The sequence below is a fragment of the Pelecanus crispus genome, chromosome 1 (genome assembly GCF_030463565.1).
Source record: "Pelecanus crispus isolate bPelCri1 chromosome 1, bPelCri1.pri, whole genome shotgun sequence".
Classification (NCBI taxonomy): domain Eukaryota; kingdom Metazoa; phylum Chordata; class Aves; order Pelecaniformes; family Pelecanidae; genus Pelecanus; species Pelecanus crispus.
The window spans coordinates 64,507,640-64,532,844 of record NC_134643.1 but is presented as its reverse complement, the minus strand read 5'-3'; the positions used below and the strand labels follow the sequence as shown (position 1 = coordinate 64,532,844).

General features: G+C 41.1%; 1 protein-coding gene across 1 annotated transcript in view; it reads left to right on the top strand.

The window, feature by feature from the left end:
• TBXAS1 (thromboxane A synthase 1) overlaps window positions 1–25,205 on the top strand; it is a 231,588-nt gene that overhangs the window by 115,849 nt on the left and 90,534 nt on the right. Inside the window, exons 5-7 of the mRNA XM_075706989.1 lie at window positions 14,673–14,789; window positions 22,199–22,287; window positions 24,745–24,893. Of these exons, the coding sequence (XP_075563104.1) occupies window positions 14,673–14,789; window positions 22,199–22,287; window positions 24,745–24,893 (355 nt within the window). The remainder of the gene's footprint in view (window positions 1–14,672; window positions 14,790–22,198; window positions 22,288–24,744; window positions 24,894–25,205) is intronic.

Here is a 25,205-nt window from a genome sequence, read left to right as displayed (position 1 = left end):
TGTGTTTTTGCTTGTGATCATACACTAAGTAACGTTCATTCTGCAAGAGTCAAACCTCCATGGGAAAGGATCTTTAGAGACGATGCACTCCTTACCACTGACAGTGTGTTGCAGCTATAAATCTTACAGATCATAAGTGACAAATGAGTCGGCAGGTCTTATTTTAGTCTGGAGAATTAGAATTCTCCAGTGAGAATTCTACTTTGTTTATATAGCAACCACATATCTTGGCACCATTTGTTGTAAATAGTTGATAGCAAATAGTTGGCTGGTCTGAGCCTTAGGAAGGGGACACGCTGCAGCGTGTTATGCAGGTGCTGGGGAAGCGCGGCACTGTGCACACAATGCTCCTGACCACGACCAAGGAAAGTTGCAGAGCACTTCTGCTGACTTTTCATCAGCATTAAATTCCCCACACTTAAAAGAAAAAGGAAAGGGGCTGAGGGGTGTAAAATTCAAGTCTTCACACTGCAGGGCTTGCTCCCAGCTCTCCAGTGTAACAGGTGCTCCCTACATTGAGCACACCTGGCCACTGCTCATTTTCACATTGATTCACCTGCTTCTGAAGGCTTGGTGATGGCTAGGGGAGGCTCCGTTTAGCCCCACAGACACATACACGGATCAGGAAACAGCAATCCTGCAGCAAAAGAAAAGGATTGTTGATCATTGTTAATTATTTACTCCTGCCAGTCTCCTCTCACTGGTGTTAAGCAATAGAAACTAAAATAACTACATTCTTTGCTGAAATAATGTCCCATTATTCTTCTTTTCCTTTCACGCTTGCTCTTGCAGAAAAGGGTTTGGGGAAATAAGTAGTAAAAACAAGAACTATTTTGCACTGTTCTCCTCTGCTAGATTAATTGTAAGTTGAAGATACACAAGATACTCTTTTTTCCCTTTCTCAAGGCAATTGCAAAGGACAGTTTCCCCATTTCCTTTTCCATTTTCAGTATGCGCATTTAGATGAAGCTAAAACTGCACTCTTGCACTTTTTATGCAGCTTTCCTAAAATAATTCTGAATAATTTAACAATGGCTGAGAAACATTCCAGTTTAACCAGTCGTTGACCTTCATTCACATTTTAATGTTGTCAGGACTATACTGGTATTTCATCAGTTCCAAAGAAGCTGTATAGTAGCAGAGGCAATGGTGATATCTATAATTAAAGTTGCCCAATGTCTTCCATTACAATGTTTACCTCTCAGTAGATTATCAAACTTTAACTGCTTCAATTAATATTTTACATTTAGAATTTTTCAGTCAAAATGGTCTCACTATTTTGGAGAAGCCGCCTAGGGAAAAGGTAGGGTTATTTATCCATTGTGGGGAAAAATAAACCCAAAGTCTTTTTCTTTGACTTTGGCTTTGTTCCCTGTACTGTAAGGGCTGGATATAAAAACCACTTTGAAAATCTGACCAAACTGCTTAAGTTTATAAGCCCCTGAAGAATCTCAGTAAACACAGACTCAACAAAAATTATTAAAGAACAAGGAAACTCACTTGCTAGTATCGCTCTCTGCTGACAGGGCTCTACAAATCACTGACTTCTACATGTTGTGATGTGAGCTTTATGTCTAAAGGTTGAGAATCCTGAGTTTGTGGCTGATTCATTTCACATGAAAGATTTTTTTTTTTTAATATGTAATATTAAAACCTTTCAGGACATTATTTACTTCATAAATGTTACATTTGCAAAATCAGAGATCCTGTGGGGAAAAAATAGTAGAGGATAACATAACTAAAGAACTGGACCCATTTTTGCGTATCCTTTAGGATACAAAGACTGCACTCAGTCTAAGATTTTTAAACCTTTTAATACTTTATTTTGGTCTCTTAATAGCCTCTTAATATAATTGTAATTGACTGCAGTAGGAATAGATGGCATGCTAAATTACCAGCATCAAGAGTTAAAAAAAGAAATATACCTTACATGGCCCTTAATGTTTTCTGAGATTTGACTAGGAAATATGTTGAAGATAGAAGTTTCATGTTGTGGCTGATTTTGGAGAGTCAAAAGCCGAAATAAAAATTAAAAGTTGATTAGAATATTTTGTTTCAGTTACAGCTTCTAATGTAAAGTCAACATTGTTTCAACTTGCAAAGTAAAGTTACTTTGTTCCAAAAACATATATTACAACATATTTTATTGGAACTTTTCTCCATTTTCTCTTCCAGAAAGCCTGGAAAAACAAATTGATTTTGCACTATTTCCAGTTTCTCTCAACCATGCAGCTTTATTTAAGTTTCTCTAACCAGCTCTGGTTTTATTTTGTTTAGCATTTGATGTGAGTTTTTAGAGGGAACGCCCCCTGCCTAATTGGTGTTTCACCATGTCAGATTAGACATTCTCTGGATGCCCTGGCTGCTGGATGGCGCAGCCTTGGTTTTTCCCTCCTCAGTGGTCAAGTGGGGCAGCTCTTATTTCCTCACTTTTTTCAGCTGTTCCCTTGGCACTCGTGCTAACTTTTATATTATACTGGCAGTGCACAGTCAGTTTTGGCTGTACGAACTTAGGCTGGTCCCAGGGTTAATATTCATTCTAAGTAAAAATTTCAACAGGCTTTTAGACATGTTGCAGAGGGTTATTTTTTCAATTTCAAGATCCCTTTTATTTATCAGGCTGTTGGATGCTGGGAGGATTCAGCACCGACCTCAGATGTGGGAGAAGCAGCTGTGCAGATGCAAAATGAGTTCTTGTGATGTGGGAGTGCGTGCTGCACTGGCCAGCACTGATGGTTGGAAACTAAAACCCCGTCCTTTCTCCTTCTCCCACTCACCAGTAAAGCTGGGCTTGGAAGTGCAGATACCGATAACTGGCAACAATGCTAGGTGCGTGCAATCGAGTGTGTGATGTGCATGCTGAGTATGGGTGCAGCCTGGCAATTTCACTGGGTGTGTGGTCTTCTAGAGAGTGAGTCCTCTTTTCTCCTTCAAATTGGAAGTCCCAGCAGGCAGGACTATGGCGACCTCTGCTCGAGATCTCCGTTGTCCTTCCATGTGCTCCTGGCTGTTGCAGGGTTAATACTCAGTGAAAGGTTGCAGGTGTTTTATTCTTAGAGCTGGCACATGCTCCTTCCCTGGGCACTCGATAAAAGAGAATCTAAATCCCAAATACTTCTCTGTCCTAGGGTGCATTTGCTGAGCTTTCAGCTTGTCTACGCCCGAAATGCTGGCACAGGTTTTTTGGGCAACATAAGCAGGGGAGAATTCAGGACCTGACCCATCCCTCTAGTTCCATGTCATGGTCACAACACAGTAAAATTGAAGCAATGGGGTGGTGAAACAGGCCCTCCAAACGCTGTGTCACCTGAAGGAGGTCTGTTTTGCAAGAAAGGGATTGGTAAGCTCGGGGGCGTGGGCTCCAATCTGTGGGGTTTTTGGTTGTTCTTAAATTTTATCTTATCCTAGAACTCTTAAGATGACAGGGTATGGTGATGTGCTTCACGCTTCATAATCCGCGCTGCTTGCTATTACAAGCCTAATATGTTTGAGAATGCAAAAGTAGCTGATACTGTTAATTTATTTTGAACAAGGTACTTGCTGATACTCAGAGGAGCATTTTAGCTGCTCTCCTGGAAGAAATCAAATAAGAGCGATGTGAGGAACAGTCTGGTTACAGGTTGTTTGGGAAGTGAGGCTGTTTTACTGAAATTGCAAGCTCCAGGGAACTCATGATAAGTCCTGTAATATTATCTGTATGCAATAGGACTTTATTATTGTTGAAATTATCTTATGACAAACACTTAATTCTCGATGTGCTCAAATTAATTTGTGAGAGTCAAATGAACAAACGCTATTTCATATAAGCATTATAAGCATGTTTTGACATGCTTTGATAAATTAGGATTTAGTTTTTTTACTTGATTGAAACCAGACAAATAACCACAAATATGAAATCTTGGAAGATAAAATCCTGGAAGTGTGCTATGCAACTACTTACAAAGTTTTATAGCCTAGCTCTTCTTGAGGGACAAATAAATGAGGAACGAAAGCAGCTACTACTATCAGGAAAATGCATTAGTGTTTTGACAGATAGATGTGGAGATCTTAATACATGAAGTTTGTTTTTTCCCCTGATGTGTAAATATACACTTAATGTAATTAGAAACAATTGTGAAGTAGCAGGCAGGGAATTCAAATTCTTCAGTTAAGCGGATATTGCAAATGTGTTTTGTTGACAGCTTGTCATGCTGCCATTACAGCTGACCTGGAGTTTTCTTTCTGAATGACTGTTCAAAGGAAAAATAACATAAAAAGGGCATATTTGGCCAGGGAGTGCTCTGTCTCTGACTAGCATCAGATGTTTAGAGAAAGAGCGGAACAGGGCAAATGCAGAGCGGTATTTCCTATAGAATAGCCCCCTAATGTCTGAATGGCCATGGCTTTTGGACTTCCTCAGCTGGAGGTTGTATCCATGTTTTTAATTTTTAATAGCCCTTTTCTTCCAGTAGTTTGATTTAAATAGCATCTTGAACTCTTTTGTGTTTTTGAAAACTATGAGGAGTCTTCACAAGCAAACTTTTATTTTCTTTGTTTGACGTTGTTTTCAAATTTCCATTTTGGCATTTGGGGGGAAAAAAGGTGAAATACTTTTTCCTTGAGTTGTTTCGCACATACTGGAGATCATTGGTCTGAAGTACTAATTCCAAATGTTCTGTTCTGTTTCAAATTAGATAAATGACAGTTTGAAATATATTGTGTTTATCAAGATGTTGTCACGCAGGAAATGGGATATTGGGCAACAACTTTTAGGTGCTGCATGGCAACTTGGAAGACTGATAGAAACCCTTTGAAAAGACTCTCAGCTTTTGGTCATAGTTTACTCCTTGTTTACTTTTAGTGTTTCTCAGTGCTTTGAGATTTTAGGCTAGACTGGCCTGTTTATAATTTTATTTTTATATTGCAACATCTGAGTGGAAAGGGTCAAACCAAAATTGTCAATAAAATATGAAAAACATGAAAAAGTTACTTTTTTATATATATTCTGCTCTGAAGAACAGTTTTACATACAAGTAATATTTTTAAACTAAGCCATTGGTAAGTCTCCCCTTCACCTGAATAGTTTGCCTCTGCAGTAATCAAAAAGTCTTAAGCACTTAACTCCCATTTGAGGAGCTTAATTTGAAAATACAGATTAAAACCCCTTGCTTGGCTATATGTAGTGCTTGGAAGCGTCTTGAGTCCCTTGGAGCTGGTGATTTCAACACCAACATTTCTCAGGCACCTGCAATTCTTTTTCTAATTATCATCAAAAGCACTTGGGTGCCAAAGTGCTTAGGAGTTTTGAGACCTACTTCGTGTTCAGCCTAGGAGATCTATGCATATGATGTTTCAAGAGGAGATCCACCTCACAGGTACCTTCAAAACTGGCTGGTGGTTCAGTCTTTGAAGGAAAAGTAGCAGCAGCAAACATGTTCCTCTGAGTCACAAGAGAAGGTGGTGGAACTGGGCGTCTTCAATGCAGTCCCCAGTGACAAGAGGAGCTGCCCAGAGTGCACAAAAAAGGCTTTCATGCATTTTTCTCCTGGAAATTGTTCCAAGGTGCTCATCTTATCTTTCTGGGGAGTGACCTACGCAGCAACCTGCAGGTGATTCTTGGGGAAGATGCACTTGCAGCCTTATGTGTTGAAGCTACTCCACATTCCATGCAGTCCTTGGCATTCATGGTAGAGAAGTTAGTGATTCTCTGCAGCCTAATAGGGTAGTCATCTGGATCTGGGAGGCCAAGGTTTCAGATACTACTACAAAATATTGCTGATCATGGTGGCCAAGGTTTCAAATACTACTGCAAAATACTACTCATGTATTTTTATCTAATGATAGTTTTATATAAACAGACCTTGGAGAGGGACTGGGACTGTAGCCCATTTCACAAGGGGAATGAATGCTCTAAGTCCAGTCTCAGTTCACTCCTCAGTATTCCCTGGCAGGAACAGGAGGGTTTGGGACTATCCATCCCTGCACCTTCGCCTAGCCTGTACTCCTGCTTTGATATTTCTTTCCTTCTTCATTATTCTTATTTCCTTACCCTTCTTCCCATCCTTCTCCCCAGGAAGGAATTACAACTTTTTCTCCCATGTGTGAGTTTGGTTCTCTCAGTGACATTATGAAAGGGAGTCACCACCATGACTTCCTTCACTTTTCAGTTGAAATAAAAGGAGTAATCCCTCATCATAGCCGTAGTGGTGTCCCTTCTGGAGCACATTGTGTTACTATGTCCATGAGAAGGGAGGTGGTGGGGCACTAGGGAGGTGTGGGACTCTTCCTACATTGCTGTCACGGCAGCTTGGACGATTCTGTTGTTAGCTTTGGTGAATCCTCTTCTGAGGTATCTAACTGCAGACCCAAGGCATTTTGGTCAGAATTATGACAGGGGTCAGCAGCCTAGAGGACAAGCAGTGGGAGGCTGAGTAGTACTTACAGCCTCTCTTGGTATTCTCCAGAATCTCCAAGTGTGCTGCAGTGATGTCTCTGAATGAGCAGACAGTGGAATATGAAGTTCTTATGTAATGGAAAGATTGAGCCCAAGTTCTTATGGGCATTGCCTGCCATTCCTATGTACACCAGTGACTGAAAGCTTGGGAATGTATCTGTAGCAAAAGTTGTTGGGGACTGTTTTTCTACAAATTATCCTTACAATCTGTAAAAGAAACCTTCTGGTCCTCAACCTTTCCTCCAGGAAAAGTGTGCATAAACAGAGAAGCTTTTAATAGTCTTATGACTTTATCCAACATTAAAAACTCCAGTTACGTCAGCTGGAAAGTAGATATAAACATTGTGTTTAAAAACTGCTTCTCAGCACAGCAGAAGTTGTATATAGAGCACAGATTCTCTAGTACAACCTGAATTTGTTTGTAATACCAAAACTCCTAATTAATTATCAGTAAGTACTTTTTTCTTCGGTTTGATTGTTCTGACCCCAAATATGCCAAACTGACTGCCATATGCAAACTGATGAAGGCGTGGACTTAATTTTGATCTAGCTTACACCAGCGAATGGAATGATGTCTAACTTGCATCAGTCTGGGTCAGACTGCAGGAGGCCATATGTGTTTGTTTTAGCATTTATGAATGGTTGTATTTACCTCATTGCAATGACTCGCTTTGGTTTCTATTGACAAAACCATGACTTAAGAGAATATTTGCGAAGACAAGAACAGATGTTTCCAGGCTGCTTGCCACAGAGAGGAAAAAGCCAGTATTTACTTGTAAGCTGGCGTTGGCTGTGCCATTTTTCCAATGAGCAATGATGAACAGTAGCAATTAGTCAGTTGCTGAAGTTCCTGACAACAAAGGAATGGGCTTGGAGATGCCTTTTTATATAGTCTGATCTATACAGTAGAGTGGAAGACAATTGCTGTAATCACTGAAACCAATTCTACCTTGTAACATGCTTTTGAAGTATCTGAATGACCAAGGAGAACCTAAAAGCTTAATGGAATAGATAAAGCATGGATGTTTTCTCCCCTTCTCTGCAAGCTTTGGTTTCAAATTAAGTTAAAAACTTTTACTAGACACTTTTATGAAATTGCGAACCAACATAAGCTTTTTGGAGTTAGTTTGGTGATTTTCTTTTTCCCTCTGCAGCCATAAGCATACCTCCTAAATCATAGATACTAAAATCAAACTTGTTTTAAATGGCCTTTTATAGAGGGGGAAAATTGTAATAGACTATCAGCAGAGTTAATGATGATCTGGGAAGGTTTTTGGGAAAGTGTTTGTGAAGAAATGTGTGTGCGCAGTTTTAATGGTCAATGAAGGACTGACTTCAGTCACCTGGGAGCAGCAGTGTGGGGTGTGTGGCATCTGAGGATTCGGATATGGAGTTTTGGAAAGGCGAATGAGGAGTGAGCTTACTCTGGGAGAGACAACACCTGTGTGTAGCAATTGCCTCTGGTGTTACATGGGTGGGAGGTCCCTCGCAGGCGGAGCAGAGGGGTTGAACAGAGCCAGTGGTCTCCCACACTGGGGCATGGTGCTCAGTGGGCCATGCCAAGCCTTTGCCCTCCATGAAGGCTGTGACCTTTGGGTAAGGAGTTGAGTCTTGCTCCAATATAATGATGATTTGTGAAGAGAAGTGGGATACGTGTTTTGAAGACATGTAGCTATAACATCTGTGTAAGCAGGAACCTGCTAGAAGGAAACGATAATGAACTACAGGATATATGGCATAGACCAACTCTGTTTTGTTTTTAATAACATGCAACACAGTGCTCTCCTGGTTCAACCAGAAGCCACTACCCAATGTGTCTTTGAATGTCATGAATGCAGGGAGAGCCGAGCTGAGAGGTAAAGTCATGACTTTACCTCTTACAAAACACCAAGCAAGTTTGAAGGAATATACTGTATCAGTTTACCAACAGGGAATTTTTAAAACTAATATATGGAGGCATCTTCTGCCTTCCCACTTTGATGATCCACTTACTACAGGCTTGGTAAGTTGTATTCCTGGAGATATCTCAGGGGTTTTTTTCTGTTACTTTTTTTAATAGGAAGTGTTATGTTGATCTGTAAGTGTCATGCCACTGCCACTGGCTGGATGAAATACCATCTGAGCGGCTCACGGGTGTACTGGTTCCACCTGCTGGCTGAACTGGTGATGATGACCTGTCAATCAAGTGGTACAACCAGGGTTGAACAAGTAATCTTATGAAAAGATTTTACAAATCATTCCTGTCTAAGGGATGGGGATAGAGTCTTGTCTTTGTGCTACAAACTTTCTCTCTGGTTTTTCATTAAATTTCATTTCATTAAATTAAATTTAAAAATGCAATTTCTTAAGCAGGATGGCAATACCTAATTACAAGTACACTTTTAGCAAGACAAGGAGAGCAACCCTCTTTGAACGTAAGATGAACAAATTAGCCCACTGATGTGCGAGCTCATCACTTCTGGAGCTCACCCAGGGAGAGAAAGCCCAGACGTTTTCCTCCTAGAGCTGGGAGAAGGACAACCCCTCGCATTGGGAACATACCCCAAAAATTTCCCCAAAGATGGAAAAGGGTGGGGGTGGGAGAAACCAGAGATGGACTTAACCCTGGCTACAGCAAAGTCCATGGATACAGAAGAAAGGCTGGAAGTGAGAGGAACAAATGGCTCTCGTTGGCATGGGTTGTAGGGTTGAGAGTAGGGCTAGAGTTCAGGGGAGCATGGGCATGGGATTCCGGTTAAAGCTGGATCCTGCAAAAGCCTGCAGGGTTAGAAGAAAGTTGAGGACTTCTATGAAGGCAAATGGTGTTTGCTAGGTATGACTAATGCCAGAATTAGTGTTGGAGTTACTGTTACGATTTGGGATTTTTGGGTGCTCTAGAGCTTCGTTCCTTGTTTGAATCTCACCAGGCTTTCAGTGCTGAGGGTTGGCTCTAGCAGAAGTAAATCTTTTTTGATTGGTTTTGTTAGCACTAGGCTATGATTAAGTCTAAGTTTAAGATAACAAAGTTTCTGAGATCCTGTTTTATAGAGTTTCATTTCCTGCTGTGTTGTCAAAGCACGTGGAGTAATTAGCAGCTGGTTCTGTCGAGGTGAATGGTTTATATTGTAGGTTTTGGAGCTAGTAGGTTTTTAAAGGTCTTTAGTGGTGCCCTTTAGACTCTTTGAAGATTCACCTATTCAGGATATTTTAAGAGCATGTAGCTGCATTAACTTTCTTCTGCTGGTTGCAAACCTTCATCCCCCATTTTTCTACCAAAGGAAGAAGAGAAGGTTTCTGAGGAAATGTTGTGGTGCTGCTACCCTTCCTCCTGCCCCAACCAGTCATTGCTGGCTGTCAGAGGTTCAGTCTGGCCTGCTAGTGACAAACTCAGAAAAGGAACAAATGATTTATGAATCACACAAGGCTACAGTTATACTCCAGAATAAAACAGGGACGGGATATTAGTACATGAGTGGGTCCTACAGATGTCCATATTGACGTGCTTCTTACCATGGTTTTGTCCTGTATTGATTAGTTGTCCCCCAGGCATAGCCTGGGCACAGTTCAGGAGGTGAACATGCACCACGACCGTAAGCAGTTTGGATATGGCCATTCTCTTCGGGAAAGTGATTTAACCTTGGGGATAGGAGGTGTTCTGTACCACTTGGCCTCAGAGCCAGGGAAGAGTTGCTTGCCTGAATTATTTAGTAGTACACAGCAATCCAAATTGACTCAGGGACAAACAAGCCAATAACTGGGTCTTGAAGGGTCAGCCTAAGGAACAGCTTAATGTGGAAGGAATTCTTGCATCAATTGCAAAGATGCTGCTCATCTGCAAACATTTTTTTTTTTTTTTCCTGTTTTAAAAGCAGTGGTGTTTTAAAGGATTTGTTTGGAAGCAAATGCCTCCAATTTTCTTTGTTGTTTCTGATGGCATGTCTGTGATTGTGGGAACTCGATAGCACTGTGCAGGTATGCTGCAGCAGATTACCATGCTGCCAGTAGTTTTCATGCAGTATTACTGTACCGCAGTCAGAAATGGTTGATTACACAGGAGAAGGAAGTGCAGAGCAGTTGTTGAGTATTTAGATAATGCTAGATGGAATATGAGTCTGATTGCATTTGACTTAAAAGCAACCTCCTTCTCCGCGTAAAAACCAAAATCCCACCCCTGAAAATATTACAGCTGCCTCCCATGGTAATTTTTTTAGTGATTTTTATAGGCTCAAGAATTCTCAGATACAGCTAGTACTTCGTCCATTCGGAGAGAGGTGACACTTCATCTTTCACAAAGATACTTCAGGCTCATTCTCATACCAAATCCATTTTCATTCCTGCTATATGAACCTGTAACATAGGTTATGCAATTAGGAGGAAAGTGTCTGCAGAATTGATAAGGAAAACCTGATAAATAAAATCCACTATACACTGTCAGTCACGCTGATGCTATTCCAATAAACACAAACATGTTTTTGTGTACCCAGTTTAAAGAGACAGAGTAAAATAATTCATGGCCAAAATTGTCTTTCCTTCCTTGTAGCATTTATATGTATATAACACAATATACAACAAAAATATGTTAAGGGAGCATTACTGACATAGAGTGCTAAAAAGGCAATGCTATGGTTAGTGTTATAGTTATAGCATTATAGTTAACAGGCTTTTTGTTCAGTAACTGGGCCCCTCTCTGTGAATGTGCTATATACAGTCTTTATGCAATTAGGAGCATTTTTTAAGGTGAATGTTTGGTTTTAGGTTTTTGCTTTCAAGGCAAACGCAGTCAGATTTATACCGCATCTGTTATTATCTAAGTGGAGCCTTGTCTTCCAGAGGAGATTTGTCTTATAGAGTACAGAGATTGGGCAGCCTTCAATTTAGGAGTGGATGCAACATACTTTTCCTAGTGTTGCCCTATAATTTTTTCCTTTTTTTTTTTTCTGTACACTATTCAAACCTTGCTTGGAAGACAAAATCAGTCATTTCCTTGTAGGAATTGTTATTCTGCTCTTTCACTGTAGTTTCTGAGTGCCTCAGAAATGTTAATGTATTGTTAGCACTTCTGAGGAGGTGATGCAATATATCCACTTTATAGATCAGGAGTGAAGGCTGGTGGTTGAAGCACAGGACTGAGAATGTTTGCTAATTTGGGGGCCCCATTCAGTGACCTGATTTCTTGGACTAATGCATTTTGTGTGATCAAGGCACATTCCCTATCATTGATTTCAGTGGCATTAGTGAGTGCTCAGGAGCTCTGCGGTCAGCCTCTGGGCTTGAAACTGAAGACCAAAGAAATAAGGAATACTTATTTGGTGAGGAGCTGAGGCAAGATTTAGTGTAAAGGGCTGCCCTAGCAGGACATAAGAGCTGTGGAGCAGAGGCTAGCATGCAGTACTTTTTCCAAGGATGATGTTCGTTTCCAGTGGTCTGGAGCCTCTTCCTTCTGATTTTACTATGCCTTTGAATATCTGTAACAAATGAGGCAGCGCTCCATTGAGTGATGGTCTCTCTAGCTGTACTTCTGATCCGCAGAACAGATACCTACTGACAAGTTAGAAAACAGATCATTTATTTAAAGAGGATACTAGGAGAAAACAGTCCAAACCACTTCAGCTTTGACAGCCTGTCCCAAATTTTCCTTGTTATTTCCTTGTTATAGGATATTCTATGTATACATTAAAAATGCACCCATATTTTATCTTACAGTAGTCATCTGATCATACCTGAGTCAGTCTCTTCCTTCAGCTTAATATCCTGTTACGTACTTTCCTACCTGAAAACAGCTCATCTTTGCTCAAAACTGGTCTGTAGTGTCAGCTCGGTGACATTAGTTTACTACACTGGGTGGTGTTGTTGAGAATGTAAAACTATCCCATTAGCCTGTTTGCAATATAAAATAGGCTTCTGCATTTTACAAGCTTATGCAGTGTAGCAAGATTCTGGCAAGTGTAAAGGAAAAAGGTGTTAAGGAGAGCTGGCAGCTCCTTAAAGAAAAGATATTAAGTGCAAACTCTTCCAATAAGGAAGAGAATTAAGGAAGTGCAGTAGAAGACCGGTGTAGCTAAACTGTCAGCTCTTCATGGCCCCTGAAGAGAAGTTGTTTTTTTACAGAGTAGGAAGTAGGTCAGATTTCCAAGAACAAGGATAAAAAATAGCATGTAGGGACAATAAAATCAGAAGTCTTGAAGCACAAAATGCGATTAAAGTATCCAGGTGTGTGTAACAGGTGGTAAGAACTATTTTTTCATGTATATTAGTAATAAAAGGACTGAAAGAAAACGTTAGAGGGTGAAAGGGATCAAAGATGGCATTGGGAAGGCAAAAGTGTCTTTGGTTTGTTTGGAAGTTTCCCAGTAGGATGGATACTGCTGCTCCTGATAACATGAGGGACTGTACTGCCACTGCTACCCTGGGCAGATAGGCAGGGGCCTGGTTGCCAGGACATCTCACATGCATAAATGATTGTCTCTGTACAGCCTGATATCTACAGAGGTGTACACCTTCCACCCCACCCACCAATTTCAGGATGGTTTGTCTGGAGGACATTGCTATACGATACCTGAAATACTGATTGAAGATGACTTGGAAAGTGTTTAGGAACCGTCCACTGTCAGAAGGGAAGCACGAGCTGGGAGGATCCCAGAGGTGTCTTCTTTGCAAGTGCTATTCTATACAGTTGTTAATGGTTTAGACGATAGCACTGAGTGAGATAACAATGTACATAGGAGGCACTAAGCTGGTAGGGATGAAAGACACTATGAAAGAAAGGGCTACAATTCAAAGGGGTCTTGATGAGTTGGAGGAGTAAGCATAAAAAGAACGGTGGCAGTTCAATAAGGACATGTTCTACATACCACTCTTAGGAGTAACCAACTTTAATAAAGGCTGGGGAATAACTTCCTAGGGAGCAATTATTCAGAAAAAAGTCTGAGAGTTGCAGGGACCCACAAGCTAGTACATTGTCATGCTGTGGTATGTAGTATTCTGGGGTGAACAGAGAGGAATATAGCCTGCAGAATGTATGAAAAGAAATCCTTCCTTGTCTGGAGTACCATGTCAAGTCACAGGGATTATACCTTGAGAAAGATGTAAGTCAACAAGACTATGCAGAGGGACAGCAACAAGGCCGAACAAACAGTCCCAGATAACATGACTGATAAGTATGTATTGAGCAAATTGGTGTTATTTGGGGTAGATGGCAGCAATATGATTAGTGGTTATTATAGCCTTCTGTATACGTAGGCTGTTGGAAAGAGGGAGAGAATATCCTGCTTTCTATGCTCGTCATAGCACAAAGACTAAAGACCATCAGTTCCAGCAAGAGAGATGATGCTACCATGGTAAGAGTAGTCCAGCACTGGAAGAGTTTGTGTGGGGAGGTTATTCAATCAATCTCCATTGTTGGAGGCCTTCAAGAGCAATTAGGAAACATTCTCTGGCAATAATATAAGTTGTAGCAGATTCTGCTATGGGGCTGGACATCTCCTGATGCCTCTTCCAGGCATAATTGCATTGTTTTCTGACACGCTTCCTCTTTCATCTTTTTTATCCTTTTATTCCTTGGTGAATATCAGTGTTCTCTGGATAGGGATTTCTTAGTTGGTGAGGGGGATTAAAATTTAGCAAATCCGTAGCAGTCATCTTGGTACAGAACTTCATGGGGCAGTACTTTAAACTACTATGTTTGACCAACTGCTGAAGCTGTAAGAGTCCCAGGCCACAACTTCTTAGTAAGAGTGTTCCTTATAGACAGAGTAAGGACTGGGACTTGCTTTCTAATCCACATATTTTCTGAAGACTTTTAAAATGCATGTAACAGTCTGACATACCAGCTGTCACCAGAAATTGTGTCCCCCACTGACACCCGCGTGCGGTGCGTTGGCACTCATGTCGCACGAAGAGGGAGTGTTGACAGGTCCTCTTGCTAGTCACCTTAGAAAGGGAGGAAAGAAGCCAGGGTTCAGCAAAGGAGAACTGGCAATCGCAGGGGAAGACCAGGAACAGCAGAACCAGAACAGTCTGAGTAAGGAGTTAGTGGACTGGCCCGGGGCTTTTACAATCCTGAGAGGAAATGCGTGCAGCAAAAGAGAAATTTTCTCCAGCCTCCTCCATGTTTAGCTTGGTGTTTGGGACTGATTCAAACATCTCTTGTTGTGGGACAGCAGTGCAACGCCATTCATGGCCAATCTTTCCAAGTTCCAGAATCTTGAGTAGCTCTAGTTGCATTTGTGTTAAAACTGAATCATGTTCTCTTTTGACTTAGAAGCCGAACTTGATTTCCAAGCCAATGCTTGACAGCATCCTTTGTCTTCGTGATGACAGATGGAAGTATGTCCGGAGCCTCCTGTCCCCAGCCTTCAGCAGTACCAAACTGAAAGAGGTAAGGTGTAGACAGTGCTGCTTTCATAATTTAGAAGACATAATCATTTTCTTTTGTGCAGGCATCTACTTTATATAGGTCCATATTAAGGGTAGGTAAAACCTGCTACTTTGTGCCAGTTTATTTAGACCTGAAGAGTATGTGCAGTAGAACATATGTACGATGTGGTCCAGGTCATAGACTGGTGAAAATCAGAATAGCTCATCTGAGGATATGATCCTCTGTCTTTATATAAGCCAGTTTGTCCATAAAAGTGTAGCAAACTCAAAAAGGACCCTTACACCTTCCTCCTCCCCGCCCTGTTAGAAGTAAGGTAAAGTACAGGAAAGGTTATTGCTCCCAGTTGGAACATAGCTTTTTGTGATTTGCAGAGTCAGCAGCTCTCATGTTAACATGGGAACTGCTGTCAGTCTATTTTCATTTCTCCATCTCCTTCCCCCCACTTCTCCTTTTATTCTTTAATCCTTTCATATAATAAAATAAGTCACTGGAACAGAATGTCATTGCCAGATAAATACCTCTGACTGAAAATAAATGTCTCTGTGATGACCTGCTGCTAATTTCCTATAAATGTCTCAGCATTTACTTAGTCATGGGAACCCATTACCCGGTAACAAAGTCCTATTCCAGTGACACGATATCTCTTAATTAAACGCAGGTAAATGATTGACTGGTTAAAGTCTTCTTTCAAAGGAGGAAAAAAAAGACCCAAAACACCACAACAAAAAAATACCTCTTCCTTTATCTATTTTATTCTGAAAAGGAACCATGCCTCACTCTGGTGCCCAGTCCTGGGTTGTAAAATTTTCCACTGGGCAGACGCTTGTGTTGTTTTGACATGCCGCTGTCGAAATCCACAGTAACATCTAAATGTGTCTGGCTCTCCCAGCTCTATAGACAGCGGTCGCTTAGCAACGCCGGCTGTCACCTCCTTATTATGGTAAATTCTAATTGGCCGCCAGCCTGGCGGAGATGCTGATTAATCACGACTGACAATGCCATTGGTTATGCGCCCCGACATTTGCTCTGTCACCGGCTCCATCGCGAAATTTTAGCGAGGCGAGGATGTTTAAATATGCAAGCGATTAGTTGCTCATGGCGTTGTGGGGAGAGGAGAGTTTTGCATTTTCCTAGCGGAAATTAATCTGCCTTACTGCAGGTCATCGGCTCTTTGCTGGCGGACTAACAAAAGATAAAGCCACGCTCCCCTCCATTTGTGGAGAGCAACCTCTGCTGGCACCAGCCCAGCAGACTGGATGAGGAGAGTGGTGAGGGCAAGCAGGTGGAGGCCCTGGGTGTCGTGCTTTGGGGCTGGGCAGGCGTGGGTTTGCAGGGTTTGACCAATTAAACCAGTGTGGGAGGAGAAGTCACGGTGCTCACTTTCCACTGGTTGGTGGTGGAGCTGCAATGCAGGAGAAGGGTAGTGGTAGGAAGTAAAATGGAGAGCTGGCTAATGCCTGGTAGCTGTCTCACACTCAAAAATTGAGATCTTTATTTTTAGCCTGATAATCAGCTTTCCCTATGCTGCCTCTTCCAAACTCTGTGGAAGGGGTGCAATTGTGCGTGGGCTCAGGGTGACCCAGGAACGGTCACTTTCTCCTCCCAGTCTACAGAAAGTGGAAAAATGAGGAGTGGCGAAGGTCTCTCTGAAAGACCCAACTTTGTTCCTCTGTCCTGTGTTTTCACCAAAAGACTGTCCATCCCTACACAGAGAGACACTTGCAGTAAGTCCATGTGAGATTAAGAACCTCTTTTGAATGGATGCACTCCTCAGTCTTGCATTTCATTTTCTACCCAAATACATGAACAGTCCTGGGATTTGAAGTTAATGCAACTTAAGCCCTCACCCGTGTGCTTCTCTTGCTGTTGCTTAGTTTAGAAGTCATACCAACACTTCTCAAAGGAAATCAGTGCTTATTAATTATGATCTCACATTTTAAATCTTCCATATTTAGTACTTTCTCAGAACCTCTACAGCAGCATGGAACTAAAAATACCATGTTCTAGTGTTGGCCATACTACAGAGTATTTGGAGTTATGTAGAAGACATCCTGTTTATAATAAACTCTTCCTCTCTACCTCAAAGGAGTTACAAATAAACTAGTTTTGGTATTAATTTATTGCATAAGAACATGGATATGTTGGTTTATACATATTTATAAATACTGCTAGACACATTCCTCATTTTTTCTCCTAAGACATTGATTCGTTTGCCACAGAGATCTGAGCTCTGACAAAACCGCACACCAAAGTTTTCCCCTCTGTTCACTCTGGATGTCTGCCTTGCCTTTGTTCCCCTATACAAACTCCCCAGTGATGCTGGAGAGACTGCAGACCTCCCGAGTCTCTTTGGAGAGTGGTTCCCCTTGAGCATTGCAGTCCCTAGTGCCACTCTGAGCATAGACTTGTCTGTCTGGATGCTCTGACAGAACTGGGAGCTATTAGCCTGTGACAGAGCAATAAATGTTAGCAACTCCTTGTGCTCCCCATAGCAATCACTTCAGATAAAAGATGCACAGAGGCCCAGAGAGTTGAGTGTAGGTTCCCAATATCTCCATTTCAGACACACAAGAATCTGTTACTAGGCTAAAAGACAGCTTCAGCACTAGCAATAACAAGAAGCCAGTCATCCACTCTTTGGCCTGGCTGCTGGAGGGCAAAACCCAAGACAGAGCTAATGTATGTTGCTAAGGTTTGACCCGTAATGCCCCACAGAGGCATCTAGGTGCTGTGGCTGGGGACAGAGGTGTACTTTGCCCTTGTCTCTCCACGGAAGCGGTGTAGTGTCACTGAGAAGTTCACTAAGCTTGAGGAATTTCCCCTTAGTTTGGCAAAGATCTCCAATAGCCCATCACCAAATGAGGAAAAGTTGATCCCAGAAATCTTGAAGTTTGCAAAGTTACGGGCAGTTAACTGAAACTAGAGATTATAGACCTGTTGGGTAGCCAGTGTAGTGATTGCTGCGTGTGTGCAGGGAGTTGTTTTCCTAACATTTTTTAACATTTTCTGGCATCTTCTCCAGCTTTCTCTCTCTGTCTCCTCAATTTCTCTTTAAAAGCTGTGCACCATTTCACTGTTGCCTTTATGGATTTCTATACATTGTGTGTTCTCCCTGCTTAATTTTCTTTTTCTAATGAGTATGTAAAGATTAGTAAAGCAGTCCACTCCAACTGAAGGAAGGTTTGGCTCCAGATAACATTGAATTCAAATACTGTAGTGGTGAGCATAGCATAAATCAATAAACTTCTAAGCTTGATCCTGCAGTAAGATTTGGTAGCATCCCACATGAGGTGCCACTGGAGTCCGTAGCAGTTCTGATAACAAATTCTTTCCAGTGAGACCCCTGAATGGACCTTATAGTGTCATTGCTATGGGAGCACTAAGAATGAGAAATGAGAGATAGGAGGCAGGAGACCCAAGAAGTTTCACTGCCAGCTCTGCCATTGACTGCCTGTGGGTGATCTGGCAGAAGCTGCTTAAATTCTCTGTGCGTGAAGCGACTTTCATCTGTTAAATGGGAATAATACCGACCACTGAAAGTTGATCCCAGATGTAATTCATGAGAAACTGGTGAAGTCAAATACCTGGAGGTCCTTAAGTAAAAGATGCATTTTCCGGTGTTCCTGTCATGGTCTCCTCAGCTATTATGTATTGAAACAAGCTGATATGTTAGTGATCTTGCTGTAACAATCTTGATTCCCTATTTAGTATTTCTTATTTTGTTCCTCTTCTTTTTGCTGTGGTGCCTGTGATGATCCCTGCAGTTCTGGACCCCTTGTCAGACTTGATAAATAGCTTTGCTCTCTTTTACAGCCAACACCAGCAGAAAACCTATTGATTTTTATTTATCCTGATGGTGCTGCAGTAGACTTGTCATCTCCTATCAGTATGCTGGGAATCCTCTCTTCCATTAACCAACCATTAAAACAAAACAGAACACAAAAATTAAAGAAGAGAGCACAGCATAATGTAGCATTGTCCTAAATAACCTGCGAAGTGGAGTTTGTGTTGAGGCATTTTCATTCAAACGAAGGGAGACACAAAGCAGAACTTGTGATAACATGGCAGAACAGCGCAGGAAAATCCTCTAGTGTCACTCTCAGGCATGTAGATCTTCCAGATCCCACTAGGACATAAAATCTGACAGTCCAACCATTGAGGCTTTCTTGATTTGCTCTTACTCTGCTTGTGTACATTGGTAAGAGGAATTTTGGAAGGATCTCTGGAAATTGCTATTGTTGCTCAGCAAAGTGAATGTGCTCACCTGAGACAAAGCAAATCACTAACATAAAAGCTGATATGTGAAATGTGCATATGCTTGAGCCACAAGTCAGTGTCCGGTTGAATTGCTCACTATGGTAAGTTGTGCCCTTGAATAGCAGGGCCTCACTGTGAGGTGTTGGAAACAATCCTCTCACAAGCATCTTCCTGACGCTCTGCTCTTTCCCTGGTTTTAGTCAGGGACTTGAAATCTAGTACAGAAGCAATTCTTATGTTAGGGATGTATCCTTTTGCCCTCTCCTTTATATTTCATCTCATTTGCAGGACAAGGGGCCCAACACAACCTCTGCGTACTATATCTGAACAGTGAAGTCTCCAGTGTGTCTGTCTACAGTGAATATGATCCAGCCTTCTACTTTACATTTTGGGTACTAATAATAAGGGGAATAATAATAGTGAATACTGAGGACCACATCTAACTAGAGGAACGTGACTCTGATGCCTTTGAACAGTGCAAACATCCCCATGCACCGGGCATACACAGAATCAGAAACTAATTGTTGTTACGTGCCAAATAGCATATTGGCAGGATTTATACAGCAAAGCTCCTGGCATCATGAAAACCCTAACCCCAAATGCTCTTCTTTGGCAGAAAGAAAGAAATTTGGACTCTGGGCTACTCTTGCTATTAGATAACTGGCAAATCAAATATTTACAGGGACCATATTGTTTAGATTTTTCTTCATCCTGTTACTCTCAGCCAATCTGAACACAGAGCAGCTGGGGTTTGTTTACCCACCAAGAACTGAATCTCAGGCAGGTTATGCAGCTTTTATGTTCTGACTGGCAAATGATAATGTATAGGAAGTTAGTGATACCCAAGGCAGTGCAGATCAATGTATCTGTTTCTGTGCTGGTTTTCAAAGTTTGGTATAGTTCACCTCCCCAAACACTATTTTATTTTTCTTGACAATTGAACAAAGAGTTTAAAGTGTTAAGGGACTTGAGAATGTTTCAGTCTGTGGTTTTTGTAGTTAGCAACCTTGGACTAATTTATGTCCCTCAGGGGAATAAAAACCCAAACCCAGGATTCCTGAGTAGATAACCCCCACAGCTTTCATATGCAAATAATTGTCTTATTGATATGACTCTGTCCTATCATGCTAACAATAAATCAAATCCATGTGCCCCCGTCCCCATTTTCCTGGTTAGATTTGCTAATAAAAATATCTTATGCCTAGAAATTAATTGCAGTGGTATTTTGAAAGGCTAGTGGAATGTGGAAAGTGCAGAGGTGCTGTGAGATGCCCTGGCCAGGCGTACGTGCCCCTGCCATCTCTGCCAGCTGTTGGAAAGCAATAGCAACCAGCTGCGTGGTTGCAGGCCTGGTGATGTGATGAAGAATAAAAGAGAAAATAAGGCAATAAAAGGAAAATCTGAAATGATCACCATCTGTTTAGGAAACATCGTACCTGTTAAAATATGGATTTTCATTTTGTTCTCCTTGACTGGTTCAGTTCATTGGAGGGGCTGGACCCAGAGATTATAAAGCATTTCACCCTGGTCTAATCTGTTGAACAGAAATGTGTTAATTTTATTGAACCATTTGAGAAGCAGCTCACTGCAGGGAACCTTCTTTAGAAAGCCAAAAGGGGAAGAAAACTGTCACATAACGTAGTGTGCACCTCCCCAACACACACCAGCTACTTTTACCGAATACTAATCTGGCTTCAGAATTGTCTTGTGAGACTGTGGTAAAACCCAAATCAATCCGGCATTGAATTGAAATAGCGACAACCTGCTCCATCCCATCTAGGTACGGGACCTCGAGAGCAGCGAGATGCATTCTTGACTCAGACTTCTGCCTTTGGAAAACATGTTCGATGCTCCTGCGTTGGCCTTTTGACTGCATATAGTCTTGCCCATGTGTTAGGATGGCAGTGTGCCTGTGCACAAAGTGTTATGCCAGTTTCACAGAGGTAGAAGTGCCAAGCAAAATGGACTTGGCTGGGCAGGCTGCATAGCTCTCAGAGTGTGCTGAGAGGCTGCAGTAAGTCTTTTTTGGTAACAAGAATGTCAGAGGAGTAGGACAAGTCTGTTCTCATGTTTGTTGACATCCGTATGCTGAAGGAGGTTGTTCAGGAAAGAAAAGCAGGTTTCTGTGCATGTGTCTGCTGATGCTTGGCATAATTGTTGAGGCAAGACTGAGGTATTAACTTGTAGGCTATACAGATGTATCGGCAGTCTATATGGAGAAAGAGTCATAGCAGATAATGCCTTTAGGGTCACGGCTGGATTGTTGCTACACCCTTCCACCCTTCCTCTGCCCACCGCCCTCCCCTCCCGCCCCCATAGGTGTAATCAAGGCAAGTGTCTGATGCCTTTCATATCTGAAAAGTTAAAGAGAAAGAGAGAGAGAGAGAGACTTTAATGAGGTCTTGATGGTTGTCTCTGTCATGGTTTCCCTGAAGCGCTGAAGAGGAGACTATTGCACTGTTAGCTACAGCCAGGCTGTGGGTACGTCTACGTGACTATCATGTGTCAGTGACTGGAAAGAACTATTAGCTGAATAAATTCACGTGAATGTCCATTTAATGGCATCACCACTTCAGAAAACCCTTTCCTCAGGTAGCATTAGCAGTTTGCCCTCAGCAACTTGTAGTGGTATACATGGTGCTTTTCTAATCTACATGTTAAATCCTTCAAACTGGGGGACAGCAGGATGGAAATGTTGGGCCTCTGATGCTAATATCTTTACAGGACTTTGGGACTATGGAAATTATTATTACTTCTGCCCTGGAGCATATGTAGCCTAACTGTAATGTACTGTAAATATGGATCGTGATAAATCATCAGCTGGAACAGGGAGTGATTAAAAAGAGAGGGGGATGTCTTTGTTTAATAGTTCTGTGTGTATATAGCCACAGGTGGGCAAGAACCAGTGGTCCGGTGTGCGACAGGGCCTCTTGTGTTTAGGCCCAAAGCTGGAGAAGGGCATCCCTGTAATCTGTAGATTTATTTTTAGCAGACAGACCCAATATTTCATCTTACCTGTGCAAAAGTGCCTGACCACACCCACGGAAGATCCTGAGAGCTCTGTCCCATCTACTGGATAAAACTAATTTAGAATAATTGATCTTTTTTTTAACATTTTCATGTTTTTCACAATACAATGTGTTCCTTTCTAGATGACACCGCTAATAAACCAGGCCTGTGATGTCCTGCTGTGTAACTTGAAAGTCTATGCAGATTCTGGCAAAGCTTTTGATATCCAGAGGTATGTTCAACATGCCAGAAATTAGTAGCAGATTTAAAAAAAAAAAGTCAATAGCAGCAGTTATTTTAAATATGCGTTTACTGTATAAAAGAAGATTTTTCTTTTCCTCCCTTGCTTTTATAAGTGGAGATCATAGTTTAATAGAGGATGTGTCTGATAGATGCCTTTCCTTCCTGGGGGCAGCCACTGCATACTTGAAAAGTAATTTTGGAAAAGCATCTAATATATTTCTAGCTGTTTAATGAAGTTTTAACAGCTGGAAGCAGAAAGGAAAGCTGCATCAGTCCCTGTCCAGTCTGCTCTCTACAGTCTGCCAATAATGTATAAATATAGGAATTGATCTAGTATCAAATCCTTCTAGTCCATCATCCTCTTTCTTTTTTAATATGAGTTTTTTTGAGCACTTACTCATTCTTACCACATTCCTCCTAACCCCCTCTAATGGCATGCTAGCCTTTTGTGAAACGACGGTATCGGTACTCCAGATGAGAATGCACCATTGATTTATAAAATGACACTTTAATATTTTCCATACTGTGCTTTCTCCCATTTGTTATGCATTTAATATCCTATTATCCTATTTTTTGTTGCTCTTTCATCAGAGGTCTTCACTGAACTGTTCACAACACTGTCTAGCCTCTTCACTGAGCAGATGCATTTCTTCTAGGACTCTGTATGGCATATAAGTAGTTCAAATGCATTCTTTCTAATAGGCACTATATTGTATACACTGCATTTGCTAGGTTGGTCAGCGCCCTCTGAAGTTATTCATGATTTCCCCCAGACTGGAGCAGTGCAAGTAATTTTGTTTCATCTAAAGAAATAGATATTTAGCCACAATTCATCCATCTCTTTTCAAGCACAGACACAAGTGTATGTGTGTGCACAGAGATCTCTTTATTAAACATCTGAAGAGATGCTATGAAACCTTGAGATACATTACACTTAGCCTAGTGCTCTGATGAAAATTGACCTTTTGAGTCCTTTTAGGCTGTTCCTTTTTTTCCATTTGTCCTTTTTCTTTGCCTGGTCTTTTAGCTATTGATCCATGATAGGGTTTCACCTCTCAAGAGGCACTTTGGAAAAGACCTTTTGAAAGTATAAATGAATGATGTTGACCATCTCACAATATGATCTTCCAGTTGTTTTATCATACTACTATTTCAGCAGGTTTGACGTATATAAATGTGATTCTCATTGCACTGCAGTTTCCCAGAATTGCCTTGGGAGCTATATTTTGGATGTAAATACCCTATCTGCAACCTCCTGTCATCTTGTACGTTAGTTGTCTTTAGCCATTTTGTGTTTTGCCAACAACTCAAAATTTAGTTTTTAAGCTTTTTCAGTACCTTGGAGAGGTAGATGATCGAGTGTTTCTGAAATCATTGTTTTATTGCAGTGCCCCCTCTTCTAACTTTTCAACTTCTAATAATGCTTTTTTTTGTCTGTGTGTGTAAGAGTTGAAAACCCAAACAAGCTTTGCAGTACTGTTGTTATCATCCAAATCTGCTCTGGTGTCATCAGAATGACAGTGCCCAAAGATCATAGTTTAGAAATGCTGCTTCACAATATATATACAGGATATACTGGGCCTGAGTCCTGTCCTTCTCTTAATATATGTTGACTGAGGTTAAAACACCAGAGAATTTGATATTAGCCTTTTGTAGGGAACATAGAAGAACAGTTATTGCAGACTTGACCACAGATCAGAAGAATCAAATTTCAAGGATATTTTACATTCTTAGTCCATTTATCTCAAAACTAAATATAGCTGCTAATGCCCAGTAGAAATAAAGATAGTGAGACAACTGGATAGATGGTCAGATATGTGGGGAGAGATTCAGTAAATTCTGAAGTTTGTAGATCATGGCCCACATCATTTGTAGTTGTCAAAGCATTTGCTGCTCCTCTGCAGAGATACAAATTTCACATGGTGTCAGTTCCTCTTGGTTTTGACCACGATTTTCCATTACAAAGGAGCTATCAAGAAGACAAAGGAAATTCTTAACAGGAAATTTTACTCAAGCACCTCTTGTCACTGAGAATTTAGACTGGCCTGGTAGTAGATATGGTTTCTGCTGTTTCAAATGAGAAAGGATTGATCTCTTTTATTAGGTTGCATACTGAGAAAGTGCTTACAAATCTCTGATCTGTTGCATTTGATTTCTAGGTAATAAAAAATGAAATTGTTTATTTTTAATCTTTTATATTTTTTATAAATTTTTAGTGGAGTTATTGAGCTGTATGAAAATACTGTGTAGATGGAGAGAAGGTGATCGTTATTAAGCACCAGCATTTGTCAGAATGATGGAAACATCACTCGTTGGCAAAGCTCAAATCTAAAAGCAAAAAGATAATCAGAGGCAAAAATTAATGTTATGTGATGATTACAGAAGCAAGATATTAATGGATATATAATTTGTAGCTAATGATTTATCTTTCTTCAACTCAATGCAGGTGTTACAACTGCTTTACCTTGGATGTCGTTGGTAGCGTAGCTTTTGGTATTGAGGTGGATTCTCACAAGAATCCTGACGACCCCTTTGTTAAGAATTGCAGAACATTCTTTGAAATGTCTTTGTTTAAGCCTCTCCTCCTTCTAATCCGTGAGTATAGTCTACCTTTGTCTACTTCTTTATGGTAATTTTCTAAAAGTCATTCTCAAATTGGAAAACATGCTGAAGCAGGAGCAGGAAGATGTATAGGAGAATTTATTTCAGAGGTGTTCAGAATGCAACCTACAGGTCAAGTATACCCTCGAGATTTCCACCATATGTTCTACAGCTCTTGTCACCATTAATGCAACTTCCTCCAGAAACTGAGAGGCTGGGAAGGCAATGCTCCAGGTAGATCTATGTGGAAGGTTTCTGGGACCTGTATTTTCTACAGTATCTCTTTTAATATACTTCTGCATTAAA